At 60.1% G+C, this 23,659-nt stretch overlaps 1 protein-coding gene across 1 annotated transcript; it reads left to right on the top strand.

Annotated features, from left to right (window-relative positions):
• Nucleotides 1-2,110: 2,110 nt before the first annotated feature.
• LOC137458831 (keratin, type II cytoskeletal 4-like) lies at nt 2,111-11,286 on the top strand. Its single transcript, XM_068170121.1, has 9 exons — nt 2,111-2,762; nt 4,051-4,268; nt 5,529-5,589; nt 5,756-5,851; nt 5,943-6,107; nt 6,870-6,995; nt 8,204-8,424; nt 9,749-9,783; nt 9,886-11,286. The coding sequence occupies exons 1-9, from the start codon at nt 2,232-2,234 to the stop codon at nt 10,122-10,124; spliced, it is 1,692 nt and encodes a 563-aa protein (XP_068026222.1). The 5' UTR covers nt 2,111-2,231; the 3' UTR covers nt 10,125-11,286.
• The last annotated feature ends 12,373 nt before the right edge of the window (nt 11,287-23,659 follow it).

The raw sequence follows: 23,659 nt of genomic DNA, 5'->3' as shown, positions 1-23,659 counted from the left end.
CAGGCTGCCCAGGGAGGTGGTGGTGGAGTCCCCATGCCTGGAGGGGTTCAAGGGTGGCCATGGCACTTGTGGCCCAGGCTCAAGCTGCCCAAGGAGGTGGTGGTGGAGTCCCCATGCCTGGAGGGGTTCAAGTGTGGCCATGGCACTTGTGGCCCAGGTTGCCCAGGGGGGTGCTGGTGGAGTCCCCATGGCTGGAGGGGTTCAAGGGTGGCCATGGCACTTGTGGCCCAGGCTGCCCAAGGAGGTGGTGGTGGAGTCCCCATGCCTGGAGGGGTTCAAGGGTGGCCATGGCACTTGTGGCCCAGGCTCAAGCTGCCCAAGGAGGTGGTGGTGGAGTCCCCATGCCTGGAGGGGTTCAAGGGTGGCCATGGCACTTGTGGCCCAGGCTCAAGCTGCCCAAGGAGGTGGTGGTGGAGTCCCCATGGCTGGAGGGGTTCAAGGCTGGCCATGGCACTTGTGGCCCAGGCTGCCCAGGGAGGGTGGTGGTGGAGTCCTCATGCCTGGAGGGGTTCAAGTGTGGCCATGGAACTTGTGGCCCAGGCTGCCCAGGGGGCTGGTGGTGGAGTCCCCATGCCTGGAGGGGTTCAAGTGTGGCCATGGCACTTGTGGCCCAGGCTGCCCAAGGAGGTGGTGGTGGAGTCCCCATGCCTGGAGGGGTTCAAGGGTGGCCATGGCACTTGTGGCCCAGGCTCAAGCTGCCCAAGGAGGTGGTGGTGGAGTCCCCATGCCTGGAAGGGTTCAAATGTGGCCATGGCACTTGTGGCCCAGGCTGCCCAGGGGGGTGGTGGTGGAGTCCCCATGCCTGGAGGGGTTCAAGTGTGGCCATGGCACTTGTGGCCCAGGCTGCCCAAGGAGGTGGTGGTGGAGTCCCCATGCCTGGAGGGGTTCAAGGGTGGCCATGGCACTTGTGGCCCAGGCTGCCCAAGGGGGTGGTGGTGGAGTCCCCATGCCTGGAGGGGTTCAAGGGTGGCCATGACACTTGTGGCCCAGGCTCAAGCTGCCCAAGGAGGTGGTGGTGGAGTCCCCATGCCTGGAGGGGTTCAAGTGTGGCCATGGCACTTGTGGCCCAGGCTGCCCAGGGAGGTGGTGGTGGAGTCCCCATGCCTGGAGGGGTTCAAGTGTGGCCATGGCACTTGTGGCCCAGGCTGCCCAAGGGGGTGGTGGTGGAGTCCTCATGCCTGGAGGGGTTCAAGGGTGGCCATGGCACTTGTGGCCCAGGCTGCCCAAGGAGGTGGTGGTGGAGTCCCCATGGCTGGAGGGGTTCAAGGCTGGCCATGGCACTTGTGGCCACGGTGGGATTGGGCTGCTGGTTGGCCTGGATGACCTTGGGGGGGGGGGTCTTCTCCAACCCCTTCCATGGTTCCCAGGCAGAGCTCCTCAGGCTGCTGGTGGCACCTTGACCCCCCTGAGGCCCCAGGCAGGGTGTGCCAGCAGGATGGATGAAGGCATTTGGGGCTCTGCACAGCTCTCTGCCTCCCTCCAGGCTCTGAGGGCTTGCCAGAGCCACCTGCAGTGACTCTCAAACCTCCTCCAAAGCATCTCTGAGTCTTCTTTTCTTGCCACAAAGCCTCATTTTTCTTTATCACCCTGCCAAGGCTGAATGCTGCTTGTGAAACACCCTTGGGACGACCCAAGGCAAACCTCCTCTGGAGCAGGAGGTTGAACTGGAGTGCACCTGAGGGTGTGCCTCGGTGTGTGCTGGAATCCAGCGAGCCCAGCAGCTGCCATCAGGCCCCAGAATGAGTGATTGAGCTCCCAGCAAGGGTCTCCCTCGAGGGTGTGGGCAGGCAGGGGCTTTGCAGCTGCTTTGTCACCGCTGCTGGGAGGCTCAGGGAGCTTTGGTGACGAATTGACAGCTGGGGCTGAAGGGAGTTTGGCTTGGAGCGGTGATCCCCGAGCCCAACAATAGCTTTGTTTTGATTAGCTCTGGCAGGGAGGGTTTGGTGGCAGGTCATGGTGGTGGCAAGGAGGAGAAGGGCAGCCTTCCAAGCCCAAAACAATGAAGAGAATTAAAAACCAGAGAGAGAGAGAGAGAGAGGAAAAAAAAGTCGCTATCTCCACTCCCCTGCCCTCGGCCAACTCCCTGCCGGCATAAAAGGGGACCCAGAGCCACGGCACCCACAGGGCTCATCTCCTCCTGCCTGCTCCTGCTGCCTCCAAGCCTCCCTGAGCACCACACACCGCTTGGGCTCTTCTCTCTCCAGCAGCTGCCCCTCGGAACCCCCCTGACCATGTCTCGCCAGTCCTGTGCTCTCGGCAAGGGCTTCAGCTCCAGCTCCGTCTGCTTCGGGGGGAAGAGCAAAGTCAGCTTCGGCGGCGTGCCCCGGCGAGGGGGCAGAGGAGCCGGCGGCCCTGGGGGCTTCGGCAGCAGGAGCCTCTACTCCCTGGGAGGGAGCAAGAGCACCTCCCTGGCAGGATTTGGGGGAGGGGCTGCTGTCTGCAGGGGTTTTGGGGCTGGCGGCCCGGGAGGCTTCGGCTACGGGGCCGGGGCAGGCTTCGGCGCTGGCTATGGTGCTGGGGCTGGCTTCGGGGGTGGCTTCGGGGGAGGCTTCGGAGGTGGCTTCGGGGGAGGCTTCGGGGGAGGCTTCGATGGGCAAGGCTTCCCTGCGTGCCCTCCTGGTGGTATCAAGGAGGTGACCATCAACCAGAGCCTGCTGACCCCACTCAAGCTGGAGATGGACCCCGAGATCCAGCAGGTGAGGACGCAGGAGACCAAGGAGATGAAGCAGCTCAACGACAAATTCGCCTCCTTCATCGACAAGGTGAGAAGTGGCTTCACGCCTGGGGGGGCTGGGAGGGGGAGTCTGAGCTCAACCAGCTCTGGCCTGGCCCAGAGCACCCCCAGGAACCCCTGGAGACAGAGAGGTGGTGGTTGGAGAAGTGATTGTCCCCAAGGGAAGGCAGGAGTAGGATCCTTGGTTCTTACAACCACGGTGCTGAGCTGTGGGAGCATGGAGCAAGCAGAGCAACCTCAGAAGGGTTTTCCCTGCTGGCCTCTGTCCTCATGGCCTGAAGGATTGGTTTGGGGCCAGCTTTGAGGAGAGGATGCCAGGGCTGTGAGGTTCATGGTGCTTCTCCTGCTTAGACACTGGGGAACCTTATGGGAGCATGGAGCAAGCAGAGCAACCTCAGAAGGGTTTCCCCTGCTGGCCTCTGTCCTCATGGCCTGAAGGATTGGTTTGGGGCCAGCTTTGAGGAGAGGATGCCAGGGCTGTGAGGTTCATGGAGAAGGGAGGCCACCCAACCTTTGCCTCCTCATCCTGGAGCTGTGGTCCCATAGGATCCTTGGTTCTTAAGACCACGATGCTGGTGCTGAGCTGTGGGACCTTAGGGGACCATGGACCTTGCAGAGCAGCCTCAGAGGGGTTTCTCCTGCTGGCCTCTGCCCATCCATGGCCTGAAGGATTGGTTTGGGGCCAGCTTTGAGGAGAGGATGCCAGGGCTGTGAAGTTCATGGAGAAGGGAGGTCACCCAACCTTTGCCTCCTCATCCTGGAGCTGTGGTCCCATAGGATCCTTGGTTCTTCAGACCATGATGCTGGTGCTGAGCTGTGGGACCTTATGGGACCATGGACCTTGCAGGGCAACCTCAGAAGGGTTTCCCCTGCTGGCCTCTGTCCTCATGGCCTGAAGGATTGGTTTGGGGCCAGCTTTGAGGAGAGGATGCCAGGGCTGTGAGGTTCATGGGGAAGGGAGGCCACCCAACCTTTGCCTCCTCATCCTGGAGCTGTGGTCCCATAGGATCCTTGGTTCTTAAGACCACGATGCTGGTGCTGAGCTGTGGGACCTTAGGGGACCATGGACCTTGCAGAGCAGCCTCAGAAGGGTTTGCCCTGCTGGCCTCTGCCCATCCATGGCCTGAAGGATTGGTTTGGGGCCAGCTTTGAGGAGAGGATGCCAGGGCTGTGAGGTTCATGATGCTTCTGCTTAAGCACTGGGGAACCTTATGGGAGCAAGCAGACCTCAGAAGGGTTTCCCTTGCTGGCCTCTGCCCATCCATGGCCTGAAGGAATTGTCTGACCCTGCTTCTACCACCTCTGGAACCATCTAGGTCAGGTTCCTCGAGCAGCAGAACCAGGTCCTGGAGACCAAGTGGAAGCTCCTTCAGGAGCAAGGTGGCACAGTGCCAGGGAGCAGGAGCCTTGACCCCTTCTTTGAGACCTACATCAGTGGGCTGAGGAAGCAGCTGGATTACCTCTCCAGTGAGAAGATCCAGCTGGAGTCAGAGCTGAAGAGCTTCCAAGACATGGTGGAAGACTTCAAGACCAAGTATGTTGGGGTGGGGGGTGGGGTTGGTGGTGGGGAAGAAAGGAGAGCTCCAAACTGCCTTTGAGCAGGCAGGAGATGGGAGGAATCCCACCAAAAAAGAGAGAGAGGAGGCAAATTTCCTCTTGGCTCAGAGAGGAGAACATGTGCAAGGGGTTGGAGAAGGCTCCAGGGGTGGAGATGCCCCAAGGTGGTTCTCAACAGGGCATTGAGTTGTGCTCCTCAGGATCCTCTTCTCTTTGCCTCCCTGGCTTGAAGGAGCCATCACCACCTTCTGCTCCCCACCTCCTCCTCCCTCATTTCCTCATGGATTTCCTCATGGATCCCTCCCCAGGATTGTCCCTTCCTGATGTGAAGCTCTGGGAGGCTGAGGGAGGGAAACAAAGTGAATTCCAGAGCAGCCTTCTGCTGCCTGCCTCTGGGAAATGCCTTTGGCCACCCAGGGAAGGGCCAAGCCTGGAGCAGAGCTTCCACCTGAGGCAGGCACCAAAAGTGGGGGGGAAGCAAACCTGGGACTGCTCAGGACCCAACCTTGCTGCAGGCTGCCAACTGCCTTGGGTTTGGAGGTCATCTCCACCACCCTGCAGCTCTGCTGCCTTCAGCAGCAGCTGGACGTGGCCCAAGTCGAGGACCTGAAGGTCTTTGGGGTCTTGTGGAAGGAACTGGAGTGGTCCAAGCCACCAGGGCTTGGTTTAGGTCAGGATGGGATCCTTCTTTGTGGGTTTTGGAGGTCATCTCCACCACTCTGCAGCTCTGCAGCCATTTGCTGCCTTCATCAGCAGCTGGACTTGGTCTGTGTTGAGGACTTGGACTTGAAGGTCTTTGGGGTCTTGTGGAAGGAACTGGAGTGGTCCAAGCCACCAGGGCTTGGTTTAGGTCAGGATGGGATCCTTCTCTGTGGGTTTTGGAGGTCATCTCCACCACCCTGCAGCTCTGCTGCCTTCAGCAGCAGCTGGACTTGGTCTGTGTTGAGGACTTGGAGGTCTTTGGGGTCTTGTGGAAGGAACTGGAGTGGCCCAAGCCACCAGGGCTTGGTTTAGGTCGGGATGGGATCCTTCTCTGTGGGCTCTCTTCAGTGAGGTGTTGGAGCTGGCAGGAGCCAGAGGCTGCCTGGGAAGGCCAAGTGCTGTTGCTTGGCCATGAATCTGCTCCTGGCAGCTCTCTCTTTGCTGCCTTCATCAGTCTGAGGCCAAGGAGCTCTGGGTGCCAGCAGGAGCTGGAGCCAGGCCAAGCAGACTCCATCTCCCTGCTTTTCCTCACCAGGTATGAGGAGGAAATCAACAAGAGGACAGCAGCAGAGAACGACTTTGTGCTCCTCAAGAAGGTAAAGTCCTCTCCTCCTCCCACCCCAGGAGGTGTCCTGCTTCCAGCAGCACCACCACAGCCCAGGAGCTGCAGGGGCAAGGGGACCCAGGGGGCTCCCAGCACGGAGGTTGGCTGCAGTGGGGAGGGGGCTGGCAGAGGAGTTTCACTTCCCACCTCTGCTGCAGGATGTGGATGGAGTCTACATGAGCAAGGTGGAGCTGCAGGCCAAGCTGGACTCCCTGGCAGATGAGATCAACTTCCTGAGGTGCCTCTACGAAGCAGTAAGTGGCCCCCAGCTGCCCTCAGGAGGGGGTGGGGGAAGGGTTGGGGTGCTGCTGGCAGAGCTAAAGGCCCAGCTGGTGTGACCTGCAGGAGCTGGAGCAGATGCAGAAGACAGTTGCTGACACCTCTGTGGTCCTCTCCATGGACAACAACCGAAGCCTGGACCTGGACAGCATCATTGCAGAGGTCAAAGCCCAGTACGAGGAGATTGCCACCAGGAGCAGGCTGGAGGCTGAGTCTTGGTACAAATCCAAGGTGAGAGCAGCTCCTGGGCCCTGGCCTTGCTGAGGGAGGTGGAAGAGTCACTGGTGGCAGCTCAGGACCAGGCTGGAGCCTGGGGTGTTGCTAATGCTCACCCAGCAAGACTGGGGCTGCCCTGGATCCAGCCCTGGAGCTGCCCTGGGCCCAGCCCTGGAGCTGCCCTGGGCCCAGCCCTGGAGCTGCCCTGGGCCCAGCCCTGGAGCTCCCCTGGGTCCAGCCCTGGAGCTGCCCTGGGCCCAGCCCTGGAGCTCCCCTGGCCCAGCCCTGGAGCTGCCCTGGGCCCAGCCCTGGAGCTGCCCTGGTTCCAGCCCTGGAGCTCCCCTGGTCCAGCCCTGGAGCTCCCCTGGTCCAGCCCTGGAGCTGCCCTGGGTTCAGCCCTGGAGCTGCCCTGAGTCCAGCCCTGGAGCTGCCTTAGGTCCAGCCCTGGAGCTGCCCTGGGTCCAGCCCTGGAGCTGCCCTGGGTCCAGCCCTGGAGCTGCCCTAGGTCCAGCCCTGGAGCTGCCTTAGGTCCAGCCCTGGAGCTGCCCTAGGTCCAGCCCTGGAGCTGCCCTAGGTCCAGCCCTGGAGCTGCCTTAGGTCCAGCCCTGGAGCTGCCCTGGGTCCAGCCCTGGAGCTGCCCTGGGTCCAGCCCTGGAGCTGCCCTGGGTCCAGCCCTGGAGCTCTCCTTGCCCTGCATGAGCTGGGTATGGAGAGCTGTCGTGAGAAGCCCGCTCAGGGTGGACCTCTTGAGCTCCTCCTCTCCCTTCTGCCTCCCAGTATGAAGAGCTGCAGGCCACAGCTGGCAAACATGGAGACAGCCTCAGGGACACCAAGGCTGAGATCTCAGAGCTCAACCGCGTGATCCAGAGGATCCGAGCCGAGATCGAGAGCGTGAAGAAGCAGGTGGGGGAGGGGGGGGAGGGGGAAGGACCAGGTGGGGTTGGGGGGAAGGAGCAGGTAGGGGCTTGGGGGGAAGAGCAGATAGGGGTTGGGGGGAAGAGCAGATAGGGGTTGGGGGGAAGAGCAGATAGGGGTTGGGGGGAAGGAGCAGGTAGGGGTTGGGGGGAAGGAGCAGGTAGGGGTTAGGGGGAAGGAGCAGGTAGGGGTTGGGGGGGAAAGGGCAGGTAGAGGTTGGGGGGAAGGAGCAGGTAAGGGTTGGGGGGAAGAGCAGATAGGGGTTGGGGGGAAGGAGCAGGTAGGGGTTAGGGGGAAGGAGCAGGTAGGGGTTGGGGGGAAGGAGCAGGTAGGGGCTTGGGGGGAAGAGCAGATAGGGGTTGGGGGAAGGAGCATATAGGGGTTGGGGGGAAGGAGCAGGTAGGGGTGGGGGGGAAAGGGCAGGTAGGGGTTGGGGGGGAAAGGGCAGGTAGGGGTTGGGGGGAAGGGGCAGGTATGGGTTGGGGGGAAGGGGCAGGTAGGGGTTGGGGGGAAGGAGCAGGTAGGGGTGGGGGGGAAAGGGCAGGTAGGGGTTGGGGGGGAAAGGGCAGGTAGGGGTTGGGGGGAAAGGGCAGGTAGGGCTTGGGGGGAAGGAGCAGGTAGGGGCTTGGGGGGAAGAGCAGATAGGGGTTGGGGGGAAGGAGCATATAGGGGTTGGGGGGAAGGAGCATATAGGGGTTGGAGGGAAGGAGCAGGTAGGGGTTAGGGGGAAGGAGCAGGTAGGGGTTAGGGGGAAGGAGCAGGTAGGGGTTGGGGAGAAGGGGCAGGTAGGGGTTGGGGGGAAGGGGCAGGTAGGGGTTGGGGGGAAGGAGCAGGTAGGGGTTGGGGGGAAGGGGCAGGTAGGGGTTGGGGGGAAGGGGCAGGTAGGGGTTGGGGGGAAGGAGCAGGTAGGGGTTGGGGGGAAGGGGCAGGTAGGGGCTTGGGGGGAAGAGCAGGTAGGGGTTGGGGGGGAAAGGGCAGGTAGGGGTTGGGGGGAAGGTGGGGTTGGGGCTTTTTTGTGTCCTGTGGCTGCTCTTCAGAGCTGCCCTGCCAGCAAACTCTCTGGGAAGAGTCACCAGGGGCGGGAGGGAACCTCCTGGCTGGCTGAAGAGCTGAGCCCAGGTGATCCGGGCCCGGCGGCTCCACCCCCAGCCCGCTGGCCCTGCCCCACTCCTCACCATCCTCCTCCTGCCCTGCAGTGTGAGGCTCTGCAGACCTCCATCGCCGACGCCGAGCAGCGCGGGGAGCTGGCCCTGAAGGATGCCCGGGGCAAGCTGACCGAGCTGGAGACAGCCCTGCAGAAGGCCAAGCAGGACATGGCCAAGCAGCTGAGGGATTACCAGGAGCTGATGAACGTCAAGCTGGCCCTGGACGTTGAGATTGCAACCTACAGGACGCTGCTGGAGGGAGAGGAGAGCAGGTGGGCGCCGGGGCTGCAGCGGGAGCTTGGTTGCCCCCTGCCGCATCGGGGGTGGGGGGGTGGGGGGGAGGAGGTTCCACATCCCATGGCCTCTGGCAGAGCTTGCAGGGGGGGTTGGCACCGACCAGGGGTGAGGCTCCCCCCAGCTGCTGCAGCTATGGAGCTGTGCTTCAGTGGCTGTGGTGCTGCTGGCTTGGGCTGCAGCATCCGAGAGGTCTTGGTCCAGCCAGAACAGTTCTGTGAGCTCATGATTCCATGATTCCATGATCCCATGATGCCATGATCCTATGATCCTATGATCCCATGATGCCATGATCCTATGATCCCATGATCCCATTATCCTATGATCCCATGATTCCATGATGCCATAACTCCATGGTCCTATGATTCCATGATCCTATGATTCCATGTTCCCATTATTCCATGATTCCATGTTTCCACTCCATGATGCCATAATTCCATGCTCCTATGATTCCTTGTTGCCATGATTCCATGATCCTACAATTCCTTGTTTCCATGCCATAATTCCATGCTCCTATGATTCCATGATGCGATAACTCCATGCTCCTATGATTCCATGCTCCTATGATTCCCTGTTGCCATGATTCCATGGTTCCATGCTGCCATGATTCCATGCCCCTATGATTCCTTGTTGCCATGATTCCATGGTTCCATGCTGCCATGGTTCCATGCTCCTATGATTCCCTGTTGCCATGATTCCATGGTTCCATGCTGCCATGATTCCATGCCCCTATGATTCCCTGTTGCCATGATTCCATGGTTCCATGCTGCCATAATTCCATGCTGCCATGATTCCATGCCCCTATGATTCCCTGTTGCCATGATTCCATGGTTCCATGATGCCATAATTCCATGCCCCTATGATTCCCTGTTGCCATGATTCCATGGTTCCATGCTGCCATGATTCCATGCCCCTATGATTCCCTGTTGCCATGATTCCATGGTTCCATGCTGCCACGATTCCATGCTCCTATGATTCCTTGTTGCCATGGTTCCATGCTGCCATGATTCCATGCCCCTATGATTCCCTGTTGCCATGGTTCCATGCTGCCATGATTCCATGCCCCTATGATTCCCTGTTGCCATGATTCCATGGTTCCATGCTGCCATGATTCCATGCCCCTATGATTCCTTGTTGCCATGGTTCCATGCTGCCATAATTCCATGCTCCTATCATTCCATGATGCCATGATGTTTCCATGATTCCAAGCTCCCAAGCTTCCATGCCTTATGCCCCGCGGTCTGCTCCAGCCCGGGGCCCCTCTCCGGGGCTGGGGCTCAGTCTCTCTCTTCCCCCCCGCAGGATGTCAGGAGAGTGCCAGAGCACCGTCAACATCTGTAAGTAGCATTCCCACGGGACCGCGGCGGGTGGGCACCGCTGCTCCCAGCCTCCCTGGCTGGCTCCAGAGGTGACTTTGTGCCTCCTCTTCCTCTCCGCAGCCGTGGTGGGCGGCGGCAGCGGCGGCTCCGTGGGAGGAGGCTTCGGCGCTGGACTCTGCCTGCCGGGAGGCTTCGGCACGGGCAGCGGCGGGGCCGGCGGCGCTGGCTTCTGCTACAGCCTAGGAGGAGGGAGTGGGTTTGGGGCAGGGGCAGGCTTCGGCTCCGTGGGAGGGGGAGGCTGCAGCTCGGTGGTCACAGGCTCTGGCAGCATCCTGAAGAAGAGCGGCCGGAGGGTCTAGGGAAGCCTTCTCTGTCCCCCCCCTCAGCCCCAGCCCCTGGAGGAGAAAGGATGCAAAGTTCATGGTGCCCACCCCCACCCCACCTCCCCCTCTTCGGTGCCAAGGTGATGTCCAACTATTTCAGTCCCAGCCACCACTGTCCTCCAGAAGCTGCATGGAGAGGACTCTTGGCTCCCGACCCCAGCTGATGCTCCACAGAGCCTGGGGCCTGCTGGCGTCCCCTGGAGATGCTGCTGCTAGCAGGGTGCTGAGAGACCTCCTTTGGAAGCAGCTTCTTGGAAAGCCCCAAACACAACTGGGATGAGGCTGCAGAGCATGGTCCGAGGCTGCAGAGAATGATCCAAGGCTCCAGAGCATGCTCCAAGGCTACAAAGAATGATCCAAGGCTGCAGAGCATGGTCCAAGGCTCCAGAGAATGATTCAAGGCTGCAAAGCATGGTCCAAGGCTGCAGAGCAGCATGGTCCAAGGCTCCAAAGCATGGTCCAAGGCTGCAGAGCAAGATCCAAGGCTCCAAAGCATGGTCCAAGGCTGCAGAGCAAGATCCAAGGCTCCAAAGCATGGTCCAAGGCTGCAGAGCAAGATCCAAGGCTCCAAAGCATGGTCCAAGGGTCTAGAACATGATCCAAGGCTTCAGAACATGATTCAAGGCTCCAGAGCAGCATGGTCCAAGGCTCCAGAACATGATTCAAGGCTCCAGAGCAGCATGGTCCAGAGCTCCAGAGCATGATCCAAGGCTCCAAAGCAGCATGGCCCAAGTGAGGGACATCCCAGCAGCTCTGGGTGGAAGGGACTGCTCCACATGTGCTGCTCAGAGCTGGGGTCCTGTGCAGCCTGCAGCAGGATTTGACTTCTTCCATCCAGATCCACCTGGTGCTGGATGCAGCTGTGGTGCAGTTTCAGTGGGGGCTGCTCAGCTCCAAACCAACCCTCTTCTCCTGGTGACCTGTCCCAGCTGAGGACATTTCTTACCCCCTCTGGACTCTGGGTTGGGTTTTTTTTGGTGTCTAACTTCTGTCCTTTGGAAGCTGCTGCACAAATGTTTGGTTCTGCTGAGGGTTCAGCTTCTCTTTGTGCCCCTGGGACCCACGGGGTTTGGTTTTGCTTCAAGCTTTCTCCTTTGCCAGGGTGGCATCACCCCCAATAAACCCTTAGAGGCAGTAACCTGCTGTGGTTTGCTCTCTCTGACCAAAGAGTTTCGTGTTGCAACAAGACTCCTGTGGGGATGAGAGCTGGCAGCCTTGCCTGGCCTGCTCCTGCCCTTTGAAGCTGGCCAGCCATGGAGATACCCTGGTCCAGCCCTGGAGCTCCCCTAGGTCCAGCCATGGAGCTCCCCTAGGTCTAGCCATGGAGCTAACATAGCCCTGGAGCCCCCCTAGGTCCAGCCCTGGAGCCCCCCTAGGTTCAGTCCTGGAGCTGCCTTAAGTTCAGTCATGGAGATACCATAGCCATGGAGCTGTCCTAGGTCCAGCCATGGAGCTAACATAGCCCTGGAGCTGCCCTAGGTCCAGCCATGGAGCTACCATAGCCCTGGAGCCCCCCTAGGTCCAGTCATGGAGCTGCCTTAAGTCCAGCCATGGAGCTACCATAGCCCTGGAGCTGCCCTAGGTCCAGCCATGGAGCTACCATAGCCCTGGAGCTGCCCTAGGTCCAGCCATGGAGCTACCATAGCCCTGGAGCTGCCCTAGGTCCAGCCCTGGAGCTACCATAGCCCTGGAGCTACCATAGCTATGGAGCTGCCGTAGGTCCAGCCCTGGAGCTACCATAGCTATGGAGCTGCCCTAGGTCCAGCCCTGGAGCTACCATAGCTATGGAGCTGCCCTAGGTCCAGCCCTGGAGCTACCATAGCTATGGAGCTGCCCTAGGTCCAGCCATGGAGCTACCATAGCCCTGGAGCTGCCCTAGGTCCAGCCATGGAGCTACCATAGCCCTGGAGCTGCCCTAGGTCCAGCCCTGGAGCTACCATAGCCCTGGAGCTACCATAGCTATGGAGCTGCCCTAGGTCCAGCCCTGGAGCTACCATAGCTATGGAGCTGCCCTAGGTCCAGCCCTGGAGCTACCATAGCTATGGAGCTGCCCTAGGTCCAGCCCTGGAGCTACCATAGCTATGGAGCTGCCCTAGGTCCAGCCCTGGAGCTACCATAGCTATGGAGCTGCCCTAGGTCCAGCCCTGGAGCTACCATAGCTATGGAGCTGCCCTAGGTCCAGCCATGGAGCTACCATAGCCATGGAGCTGCCCTAGGTCCAGCCCTGGAGCTACCATAGCCCTGGAGCTACCATAGCTATGGAGCTGCCCTAGGTCCAGCCCTGGAGCTACCATAGCTATGGAGCTGCCCTAGGTCCAGCCATGGAGCTACCATAGCCCTGGAGCTGCCCTAGGTCCAGCCCTGGAGCTACCATAGCTATGGAGCTGCCCTAGGTCCAGCCCTGGAGCTACCATAGCTATGGAGCTGCCCTAGGTCCAGCCCTGGAGCTACCATAGCTATGGAGCTGCCCTAGGTCCAGCCATGGAGCTACCATAGCCCTGGAGCTGCCCTAGGTCCAGCCCTGGAGCTACCATAGCCCTGGAGCTGCCCTAGGTCCAGCCCTGGAGCTACCATAGCCCTGGAGCTGCCCTAGGTCCAGCCCTGGAGCTACCATAGCCCTGGAGCTCCCCTAGGTCCAGCCCTGGAGCTCCCTTAGGTCCAGCCCTGGAGCTACCATAGCCATGGAGCTGCCCTAGGTCCAGCCCTGGAGCTACCACAGCTATGGAGCTGCCCTAGGTCCCTGGAGTTGCCCTACTCCAACAAGCCTCCTGCTGGGGCTGGGAGCTGGCAGCCTTGCCTGGCTTGCTGCTGCCCTTTGGAGGAGGCCAAGTGGTGGTGCAAGCCCTTTCCCTGTCCTTCTCCCCACCTTCTCCTTCCACATCTGGGTGGGTGGGGGGGTTGGAAGCATGGCAGGAAGGTGAAGGAGGCCTTGCAGGGGTGGGAGGTGGTGGGAGGAGGAAACATTCATAGAATGCCTTGGGTTGAAGGGAGCCTCAGAGGTCCCCTTGCCCAAGCCCCCTGTGGTCAGCAGGGACATCCCCAACCTGAGCAGGTTGCTCAGAGCAGCATGAAGTTTGACCTTGAAGGGATGGGGTCTCCACCACCACCCTGGGCAGCCTGGTCCAGGGTTCCACCACCCTCCTGGTGCAGAACTTCCTCCTGGTGCCTCCAGCAGCCTCACCCCAAACTACTTTCTCCTGATGGAACCTCCTGGGATCCAGGTTGTGCCTGGTGGCCTTTGTCCTGTCCCTGACTCAGCTCAGTCTGTGGATCACTCAGGAGGTTCTTCTGCTGGGTCCCCTGGGGTGCCAGGGGCGGTTGGGTTGAGCCTGGATGCTCTTCTTTGTCCTCCTGCTGGGTCCCCTGGGGTGCCAGGGGCGGTTGGGTTGAGCCTGGATGCTCTTCTTTGTCCTCCTGCTGGGTCTCCTGGGGTGCCAGGGGCAGCTGGGCTGAGCCTGGATGCTCTTCTTTGTCCTCCTGCTGGGTCCCCTGGGGTGCCAGGGGCAGCTGGGCTGAGCCTGGATGCTCTTCTTTGTCCTCCTGCTGGGTCCCCTGGGGTGCCAGGGGCAGCTGGGCTGAGCCTGGATGCTCTTCTTTGTCCTGCTGCTGGGTCCCCTGGGGTGCCAGGGGCAGCTGGGCTGAGCCTGGATGCTCTTCTTTGTCCTGCTGCTGGGTCCCCTGGGGTGCCAGGGGCAGCTGGGCTGAGCCTGGATGCTCTTCTTTGTCCTCCTGCTGGGTCCCCTGGGGTGCCAGGGGCAGTTGGGCTGAGCCTGGATGCTCTTCTTTGTCCTCCTGCTGGGTCTCCTGGGGTGCCAGGGGCAGCTGGGCTGAGCCTGGATGCTCTTCTTTGTCCTCCTGCTGGGTCCCATGGGGTGCCAGGGGCAGTTGGCTCCACCAGAGCAGACTTGAGGACTCAGTTGATGTTAGGAGACCATTCCCTTCTCCTTCCCCTTCCCAAGCCCTTTTCCTTGCTTGTGTTGGCCAGCCTGGGACATTCCCCACCTGGTCCACCTCTGGCTGACCACTGGCTCCAGGCCTCCCACTTCTTCCCTGTCCTCCAAGGTGGTCCCACAGCTGTGGTGCCCACACAGCAGAGACACTGCAGAGCCCTGAGGGCTTTGGGAGCATCCCAGGAAGAAGGAGTTGGTGATCTTTGAGGTCTTGTCCAACCTTGATGGTTCTCTGCTTCTAAGGGGAGGTGACCACCCCCACCCCCTGCCTCCTCCAGCTCACTCAGAGCTCATTCCTCAGCCTCCAGGCTGCTGGAGCCAGCTCTGCAGCTTTCAGCCTGGTCTGGACTGGCCAAGGCTTCCTGGGTTGCCTTTGAGGCACCTCCAGAAGGCACCAGCAGGACCTCAGCTCCCTCTCCAGCTCTGCCAACCCAGAGGAGCAGAACCTTTTTTTGATGACCTGGGAAATTCAGAGCCAGGGAGAAGAAAGGAAGCCCCAAACCCCAGCCCCAAACCCTCCTGCTGCTGTGGTTTGACCTCTGGCTCAGGAGACCTTGAGTCAGCTCCCTGCTGGACCGCAGCCTCGGCTCGGGGTGACTCATCCCATTCATCCCAAGCTCCCTTCCCAGCTCCCAGCCAGGGCCTCCGGAATGCCACCAGCCTGCCAGGGAAGGTGTGGAGCTGCTCCTGGGGGAGGAGAAGGTTTGGCCTGCAGTGAGTTGTAAAAGGGACCTGGGCAGGTGGCGAAGGGAAAGTCCTCAGCTTGCCTCAGAGTCACCTCAGCCCAGCTGCCTCTCGGGAAACTTCTCAACAGCAAAGGCCTCCTGAGAGCTGAACTGAGCTGGGCTGAGCTGAGCTGGGCTGAGCTGAGCTGGGCTGAGCAGAGCTGAGCTGAGCAGAGCTGAGCAGAGCAGAGCTGAGCTGAGCTGAGCTGAGCTGGGCTGAGCAGAGCTGAGCTGAGCTGAGCTGAGCAGAGCTGAGCAGAGCAGAGCAGAGCTGAGCTGAGCAGAGCTGAGCTGAGCAGAGCTGAGCAGAGCAGAGCAGAGCAGAGCAGAGCAGAGCTGAGCTGAGCTGAGCAGAGTGGAGCTGAGCTGAGCAGAGCTGAGCTGAGCAGAACAGAGCAGAGCAGAGCTGACCAGAGCAGAGCAGAGCTGAGCAGAGCAGAGCTGAGCTGAGCAGAACAGAGCAGAGCTGGGCAGAGCTGAGCAGAGCTGAGCTGAGCTGAGCAGAGCTGAGCAGAGCAGAGCTGAGCTGAGCAGAACAGAGCAGAGCTGGGCAGAGCTGAGCAGAGCAGAGCTGAGCTGAGCAGAACAGAGCAGAGCTGGGCAGAGCTGAGCAGAGCTGAGCTGAGCTGAGCAGAACAGAGCAGAGCTGGGCAGAGCTGAGCAGAGCTGAGCTGAGCAGAGCAGAGCTGAGCTGAGCAGATCTGAGCTGAGCTGAGCAGAACAGAGCAGAGCTGGGCAGAGCTGAGCAGAGCTGAGCTGAGCAGAGCAGAGCAGAGCTGAGCTGAGCAGAGCTGAGCTGAGCAGAGCTGAGCTGAGCAGAGCAGAGCAGAGCTGAGCAGAGCTGAGCAGAGTGGAGCTGAGCAGAGCAGAGCAGAGCTGAGCAGAGCTGAGCAGAGTGGAGCTGAGCTGAGCTGAGCAGAGCTGAGCTGAGCTGAGCTGAGCAGAGTTGAGCTGAGCAGAGCTGAGCAGCCTGGGGAGGAGTCTTCCAGAGAGAGTTGGGGTTGTGCAGGCTGGAGAGGAGAAGGCTCCCAGGAGACCTTCTGGGGGCCTCCCAGATCTGCAGGGGGCTGCAGGAAAGCTGGGGAGGGACTTTGGAGGCTGTGAGGGAGGGATAGGACTGGGGGGGATGGAGCAGAACTGGAAGTGGGGAGACTCAGCTTGGCTGTGAGGAAGAAGTTGTTGCCCAGGAGGGTGCTGAGAGCCTGTCCCAGGCTGCCCAGGGAGGTGGTGGAAGCCTCCTCCTCGTCCCTGGAGGTGCTGAAGGCCAGGCTGGAGGTGGCTGTGAGCAACCTGCTGTGGTGTGAGGGCTCCCTGCCCATGGCAGGGGGGTTGGACCTGGCTGAGCCTTGAGCTCCCTTCCAGCCCTGACAACTGATTCCCTGGTTCTGTGCCTCCCCAGGGCTGGAGCTACACCAAAGAGTCACCAAGAAGCCCTCCCTGGCTGCTCCTGACACTGCATCACAGCTCAGGAGAAAACTCTGCTGGGCTGGAGCAAGTTGTGACCCAATCCACGGGCTCAGAGAACTGCTGAGGGTGGAAGAGACCTCTGAGGTCATCAAGTCCAACCACTCAGGACCTGCTGAGGGTGGAAGAGACCTCTGAGGTCATCAAGTCCAACCACTCAGGACCTGCTGAGGGTGGAAGAGACCTCTGAGGTCATCAGGTCCAACCACTCAGGACCTGCTGAGGGTGGAAGAGACCTCTGAGGTCATCAAGTCCAACCACTCAGGACCTGCTGAGGGTGGAAGAGACCTCTGAGGTCATCAGGTCCAACCACTCAGGACCTGCTGAGGGTGGAAGAGACCTCTGAGGTCATCAGGTCCAACCACTAAGGACCTGCTGAGGGTGAAAGAGACCTTGGAAGACATCCAGGAACTGCAGAGGATGGAAGACACCTCTGAGGTCATCCAGGAGCTGATCAGGAGGGAAGAGATCTCTGAGGTCATCCAGGAGCTGATCAGGAGGGAAGAGATCTCTGAGGTCATCCAGGAGCTGATCAGGAGGGAGGAGACCTCTGAGGTCATCCAGGAGCTGATCAGGAGGGAAGAGACCTCTGAGGTCATCCAGGAGCTGATCAGGAGGGAAGAGACCTCTGAGGTCATCCAGGAGCTGATCAGGAGGGAAGAGACCTCTGAGGTCACCAAGTCCAACCCCAGGATCCTGGAACTGTGGCATCCTGGAATCAGAGAATCACAGCCCCATGGATCTGTGGAATCCTGGGATGCCAGCAGTGGGGGATGGCAGCACTGAGGAATCCCAGCACAGTTTGGGTTGGAAGGGACCTCTTTAGAGGCAGTTTTCTCCCTGAGGGCTTTGGGTGCCAGGCTGTTGGAGCTCCCCCCCCCAGTGCCAGGCTGCCCTGGGGCTGGCTGCTGCTGTTGATCCCCAACTCCCAGGCTGATTTCCCAAGCTTGGCTGGAGCCAGGGCTGTGACTCAGCCCCAGCCTTATCTAACCACGGGCTCTGGGGACCTGAGCCTTGTGCTGACTGAAGGCAGCAACACCCAGCAGGGCTGGGAACCTGCAAACCTCCTGAGCACTTCATCCCACCCACAGAAAAGGAGACAAAACCCCCAAGCAACCCCTCCCAGCACAACCTCCCCAGCTGCCTGGGCAGGGAGGGCACTGCTCCATCCCTGTGGGGCTGCAGGATGCCATCTCCAGCAGCTACAGCCCCTCCTCAGCCTCATGGTGCTGGAATCTGCTTGCTTGGTGGAGCAGGAGTGGAGCATCTTGACAGCCTGGGTCCATGGAGGTGGTGGCTGCCAGGTCTTGCCTGTGGCAGGGCTGCTGAGAGTCAGCTTCTGCCCTCCCCTCCCTTAGGGGCACCAGGGGGCTGTAGGCAGCTCCTGCCCTCCCCCAAGGGGCACCAGAAGTCTGCAGGCAGCTCCTGCCTTCATCCAAGGGGCACCAGAGGTCTGTAGGCAGCTCCTGCCTTCATCCAAGGGGCACCAGGGGTCTGTAGGCAGCTCCTGCCTTCATCCAAGGGGCACCAGGGGTCTGTAGGCAGCTCCTGCCTTCATCCAAGGGGCACCAGGGGTCTGTAGGCAGCTGCTGCCTTCCCCCAAGGGGCACCAGGGGTCTGTAGGCAGCTCCTGCCTTCATCCAAGAGCACAGCAGGGGTCTGTAGGCAGCTTCTGCCCTCCCCCAAGGGGCACCAGGGGGCTGTAGGCAGCACCTGCCCTCCCCCAAGGGGCACCAGGGGGCTGTAGGCAGCTCCTGCCTTCATCCAAGGGGCACCAGGGGTCTGTAGGCAGCTCCTGCCTTCCCCCAAGGGGCACCAGGGGGCTGTAGGCAGCTGCTGCCTTCCCCCAAGGGGCACCAGGGGGCTGTAGGCAGCTCTTGCCTTCATCCAAGGGGCACTAGGGGTCTGTAGGCAGCTCCTGCCTTCATCCAAGGGGCACCAGGGGTCTGTAGACAGCTCCTGCCTTCATCCAAGGGGCACCAGGGGGCTGTAGGCAGCTCCTGCCTTCATCCAAGGGGCACCAGGGGTCTGTAGACAGCTCCTGCCTTCATCCAAGGGGCACCAAGGGTCTGTAGGCAGCTCCTGACTTCATCCAAGGGGCACCAGAGGTCTGTAGGCAGCTCCTGCCTTCATCCAAGGGGCACCAGGGGTAGGTAGACAGCTCCTGCCTTCATCCAAGGGGCACCAAGGGTCTGTAGGCAGCTCCTGCCTTCATCCAAGGGGCACCAGGGGTAGGTAGACAGCTCCTGCCTTCATCCAAGGGGCACCAAGGGTCTGTAGGCAGCTCCTGACTTCATCCAAGGGGCACTAGGGGTCTGTAGGCAGCTCCTGCCTTCATCCAAGGGGCACCAGGGGGCTGTAGGCAGCTCCTGCCTTCATCCAAGGGGCACCAGGGGTCTGTAGGCAGCTCCTGCCTTCATCCAAGGGGCACCAGGGGTCTGTAGGCAGCTCCTGCCCTCCCCCAAGGGGCACCAGAAGTCTGCAGGCAGCTCCTGCCTTCATCCAAGGGGCACCAGGGGGCTGTAGGCAGCTCCTGCCTTCATCCAAGGGGCACCAGGGGTCTGTAGGCAGCTCCTGCCTTCATCCAAGGGGCACCAGGGGTCTGTAGGCAGCTCCTGCCTTCATCCAAGGGGCACCAGGGGTCTGTAGGCAGCTTCTGCCTTCATCCAAGGGGCACCAGGGGTCTGTAGGCAGCTCCTGCCTTCATCCAAGGGGCACCAGGGGTCTGTAGGCAGCTCCTGCCTTCATCCAAGGGGCACCAGGGGTCTGTAGGCAGCTCCTGCCTTCATCCAAGGGGCACCAGGGGTCTGCAGACAGCTTCTGCCTTCATCCAAGGGGCACCAGGGGTCTGTAGGCAGCTCCTGACCTCCCCCAAGGGGCACCAGAGGTCTGTAGGCAGCACCTGCCCTCCCCCAAGGGGCACCAGGGGTCTGTAGGCAGCTCCTGACCTCCCCCAAGGGGCACCAGGGGTCTGTAGGCAGCTGCTGCCTTCATCCAAGGGGCACCAGGGGTCTGTAGGCAGCTCCTGACCTCCCCCAAGGGGCACCAGGGGTCTGTAGGCAGCTGCTGCCTTCATCCAAGGGGCACCAGGGGTCTGTAGGCAGCTCCTGCCTTCATCCAAGGGGCACCAGGGGTCTGTAGGCAGCTCCTGCTTTCTCCCAAGGGGACCTCAGGTCTTTGTCAAGCCTCCTGCCTCATGGCTGCGCTGATGTTTGAGGTTGTGTTTCATAACCTCCCAGCCTGGGCAGGTGTTGGTCCCAGCACTGACATTTAGCAGATGAAGTCTTGCCAAAGACCAAGAAGCCATAGGAGACCTCCTCAGGCTACTGATTTATTGTCTATAAACCAGGCTGTAAAACCACACAGAGCCTCTGAGTCCCCAAATCCCAGCCTGGAGGGGCTGGCTTGGGGTTGTCTCATTGCAAGCTTCATCTCTAAATGAAGTCCTGCTCAGCCTGGCACCAACACCAGAATCTTCTGAGCGTGGAAGCACGGAATCCCAGAACTGTGGAATGGGATGGGTTGGATTGGTTTGGGTTGGATTGGTTTGGGTTGGATTGGTTTGGGTTGGATTGGGGTTGGTTGGGACGGGTTGGATAGGGTTGGGCTGGATTTGGGTTGGTTGGATTGGATTGGGTTGAGTTGGGTTGGGTAGGGTTGGGTTGAATTGGATTGGGTAGGGTTGGGTAGGATTGGGTTGGATTGGTTTGGATTGGATTTGGGTTGGTTGGATTGGGTTGGATTGGTTTGGATTGGATTGGGGTTGGTTGGGTTGGGTAGGATAGGGTTGGGCTGGATTTGGGTTGGTTGGATTGGATTGGGTTGAGTTGGGTTGGGTAGGGTTGGGTTGGATTGGATTGGGTAGGGTTGGGTAGGATTGGGTTGGATAGGGTTGGGTTGGTTGGATTGGTTTGGGTTGGATTGGTTTGGGTTGGATTGGGGTTGGTTGGGTTGGGTTGGATAGGGTTGGTTGGGCTGGGTTGGATAGGGTTGGGCTGGATTTGGGTTGGTTGGATTGGATTGGGTTGAGTTGGGTTGGATAGGGTTGGGTTGGATTGGATTGGGTAGGGTTGGGTAGGATTGGGTTGGATAGGGTTGGGTTGGATTTGGGTTGGGTTGGATTGGATTGGATTGGGGTTGGATTGGATTGGGGTTGGTTGGATTGGGTTGGGTTGGATTGGATTGGGTTGGGTTGGATTTGGATTGGATTGGGTTGGATTGGGTTGGATTGGATTGGGTTGCGTTGAGTTGGGTTGGGTTGGATTGGGTTGGATTTGGGTTGGTTGGCTTGGATTGGGTTGTGTTGAGTTGGGTTGGGTTGGATTGGGGTGGGTTGGATTGGATTGGGTTGAGTTGGGTTGGATAGGGTTGGGTTGGATTGGATTGGGTAGGGTTGGGTAGGATTGGGTTGGATTGGGTTGGGTTGGATTGGGTTGGGTTGGATTGGGTTGGATTGGATTGGGTAGGGTTGGATAGGGTTGGGTTGGATTTGGATTGGAGTGGGTTGGATTTGGATTGGTTGGATTGGGTTGGGTTGGATTGGATTGGAGTGGATTGGTTTGGATTGGGCTGGATTGGATTGGTTTGGGTTGGATTTGGATTGGATTGGGTTGGGCTGGGTTGGGTTGAGTTGGGTTGGGTTGGATTGGATTGGGTTGGGCTGGATTGGATTGGATTGGGTTGGGTTGAGTTGGGTTGGGTTGGATTGGGGTTGCTTGTGTTGGATTGGTTTGGGTTGAATTGGGTTGGGCTGGATTGGATTGGGTTGGATTGGATTGGATTGGGTTGGGTTGGGTTGGGTTGGGTTGGGTTGGATTGGATTGGGTTGGGTTGCGTTGGGTTGGGTTGGGTTGCGTTGGGTTGGGTTGGGTTGGATTGGGTTGAGGGAGCAAGAAGCAGGGGCCAGGCTCTGCTCAGTGATGCCCAGGGCCAGGCTCTGCTCAGTGATGCCCAGGGCCAGGCTCTGCTCAGTGATGCCCAGGGCCAGGCTCTGCTCAGTGATGCCTAGGGCCAGGCTCTGCTCAGTGGTGTCCAGGGCCAGGCTCTGCTCAGTGGTATCCAGGGCCAGTCTCTGCTCAGTGATGCCCAGGGCCAGGCTCTGCTGAGTGGTGTCCAGGGCCAGGCTCTGCTCAGTGATGCCCAGGGCCAGGCTCTGCTCAGTGGTGTCCAGGGCCAGGCTCTGCTCAGTGGTGCTCAGGGCCAGGCTCTGCTCAGTGGTGCCCAGGGCCAGGCTCTGCTCAGTAGTGCCTAGGGCCAGGCTCTGCTCAGTGGTGTCCAGGGCCAGGCCAAGGGGCACAAACTGCAAGCCAGGAGGTTCCATCTGAAGATGAGGAGAAAGCTCTTTGCTGTGAGGCTGCTGGAGGCCTGGAGCAGGCTGCCCAGAGAGGTTGTGGAGTCTCCTGGTGTGGAGAGCTTCCAACCCCCCCGGATGTGTTCCTGGGTGCCCTGCCCTGGGTGCCCTGCTGCGCCAGGGGGGGTTGGACTGGGTGAGCTCCAGAGGTCTCTCCCAAGCCCTCATGTTCTGTGCTGCTGTGATTTCAGAAGGTTCCAACTCCTGCTCTGCAGGGAGGGCTCCTTGAGTGCCTTTGTCTGGCAGGAAGAGATTTGCATGGAAGTGCTGAAGGGAGCCAGGAGCTGGAAACCTGCAGTGCCTCTGGAGAAGGTTCCCCTGCCCTCTCCCCTCCTCATTTCCATGTCTCTGCAGGGCCAGCTGAGCTCTCCCCAGCATCCTCTGCCTGGCTCACTGCCTGCCCGTGGCTGCCAGCTTTCATTCTGTGGGCAGTGTGATTTTCATGCCTGCTGCTCTCTCTCTGTTCTCAGAGCTGCCCATGGCTGCCCCCTCCCTGGAGGTGCTCAGGGCAAGGCTGGATTGAAGCCTTGAGCAACCTGGGCTGGTGGGAGGTGTCCCTGGGCATGGCAGGGTAGGGGTGGAGCTGGCTGAGCTTTGAGGTCCCTTCCAACCCAACCCATTCCATGGCTCTGTGGTCTGCCCACACTTCCCACCTCAGGGAACCACAGAGCGGTAGGGGTTGGGAGGGACCCAGTCCAACCCCCCTGCCAGAGCAGGACCCCCCAGGGCAGCTCACACAGGAACACATCCAGATGGGGCTTGAGAGCCTCCAGAGAAGGAGACTCCACAACCTCTCTGGGCAGCCTGCTCCAGGCCTCCTGCAGCCTCACACCAAAGAAGTTTTCCCTCAGACCCATCCCAGCTGGGCTCCTGATGTCCTCTCTGCCTCTTCTCATGGCCTTGGTTCTCAAGCACTGGAATCCTCTGTCCAGGGCAGTGGTGGAGTCCCCACCCCTGGAGGTGTTCAAGCAGCACTGTGGACTTCAGGCCATGGTTTGGCTTTGACCCTTCAGTGCTGGGTCGAAGGTTGGAGTGGCTGAGCTGGAAGGTCTCTTCCAACCAAACAGATTCAGTGATTCAGAAGATCTCTCAAAGGGCTTTCCTGTCTGTGATGCTTCTGGTGTTTCTTCACTGCTGCTGAGAACACCTTGGCATGAAGGCACCAGCCCAGCCCTGGTGTGAAGGCACCAGCCCAGCCCTGGTGTGAAGGCACCAACCCTAGCATGAAGGCACCAACCCAGCTCTGGTGTGAAGGCAACAACCCAGCCCTGGTGTGAAGGCACCAACCCTAGCATGAAGGCACCAACCCAGCTCTGGTGTGAAGGCAACAACCCAGCCCTGGTGTGAAGGCACCAACCCAGCTCTGGTGTGAAGGCAACAACCCAGCCCTGGCGTGAAGGCACCAACCCAGCCCTGGTGTGAAGGCACCAACCCAGCCCTGGCGTGAAGGCAACAACCCAGCCCTGGTGTGAAGGCACCAACCCAGCTCTGGTGTGAAGGCACCAACCCAGCCCTGGTGTGAAGGCACCAACCCTAGCATGAAGGCACCAACCCAGCCCTGGTGTGAAGGCACCAACCCTAGCATGAAGGCACAAACCCAGCTCTGGTGTGAAGGCACCAACCCAACCCTGGTGTGAAGGCACCAACCCTCACAGCAGGAGTTTGGTCCACCAGCAAACGGACTTCCAGTGCCAGCCATGCCTCTGGTGTCTCCTTCCTGGCTCTGTTTCTCCAGAAGCCTTCAGAGCCTCATCAAAATGCAATTTGCTGAGCCCTGGCTCTGGATTGGGAAACGACTTCTCGAGGCCAAAGGCAATTTTCCAGCTCAAAAGAAGGAGGCAGGGTGCAGCCTAGGTGTGTTTGGGGAGTTGTGAAAGCCCTGCTGCGCCTTGGCAGGAGCCTTGGAGCTTGCCTGCCATGGGGCTTTGGAAGGAGAGATCAGAATCGAGATAAAGGCAAGCAGGGAAACAAATCAGAGTGGATGAAAGGAGGCTTGGAAGCAAAAAGCAACCCAAAACCCAA

The sequence above is a fragment of the Melanerpes formicivorus genome, unplaced genomic scaffold, assembly GCF_026170545.1.
Source record: "Melanerpes formicivorus ecotype bairdi unplaced genomic scaffold, bMelFor1.0.p_v2 SCAF_286, whole genome shotgun sequence".
NCBI classification, from domain to species: domain Eukaryota; kingdom Metazoa; phylum Chordata; class Aves; order Piciformes; family Picidae; genus Melanerpes; species Melanerpes formicivorus.
The sequence above is the reverse complement of the archived record's forward strand: the minus strand, read 5'-3'. Positions and strand labels throughout refer to the sequence as shown.

Excerpts from the sequence above, each read along its gene's own strand:
- LOC137458831 (XM_068170121.1), top strand. The coding sequence starts at position 2,232 with ATGTCTCGCCAGTCCTGTGCTCTCGGCAAGGGCTTCAGCTCCAGCTCC. Across the intron at positions 5,852-5,942 it reads TGAGGTGCCTCTACGAAGCA|GAGCTGGAGCAGATGCAGAA; the intron begins GTAAGTGGCCCC and ends TGTGACCTGCAG. Across the intron at positions 8,425-9,748 it reads CTGGAGGGAGAGGAGAGCAG|GATGTCAGGAGAGTGCCAGA; the intron begins GTGGGCGCCGGG and ends TCCCCCCCGCAG.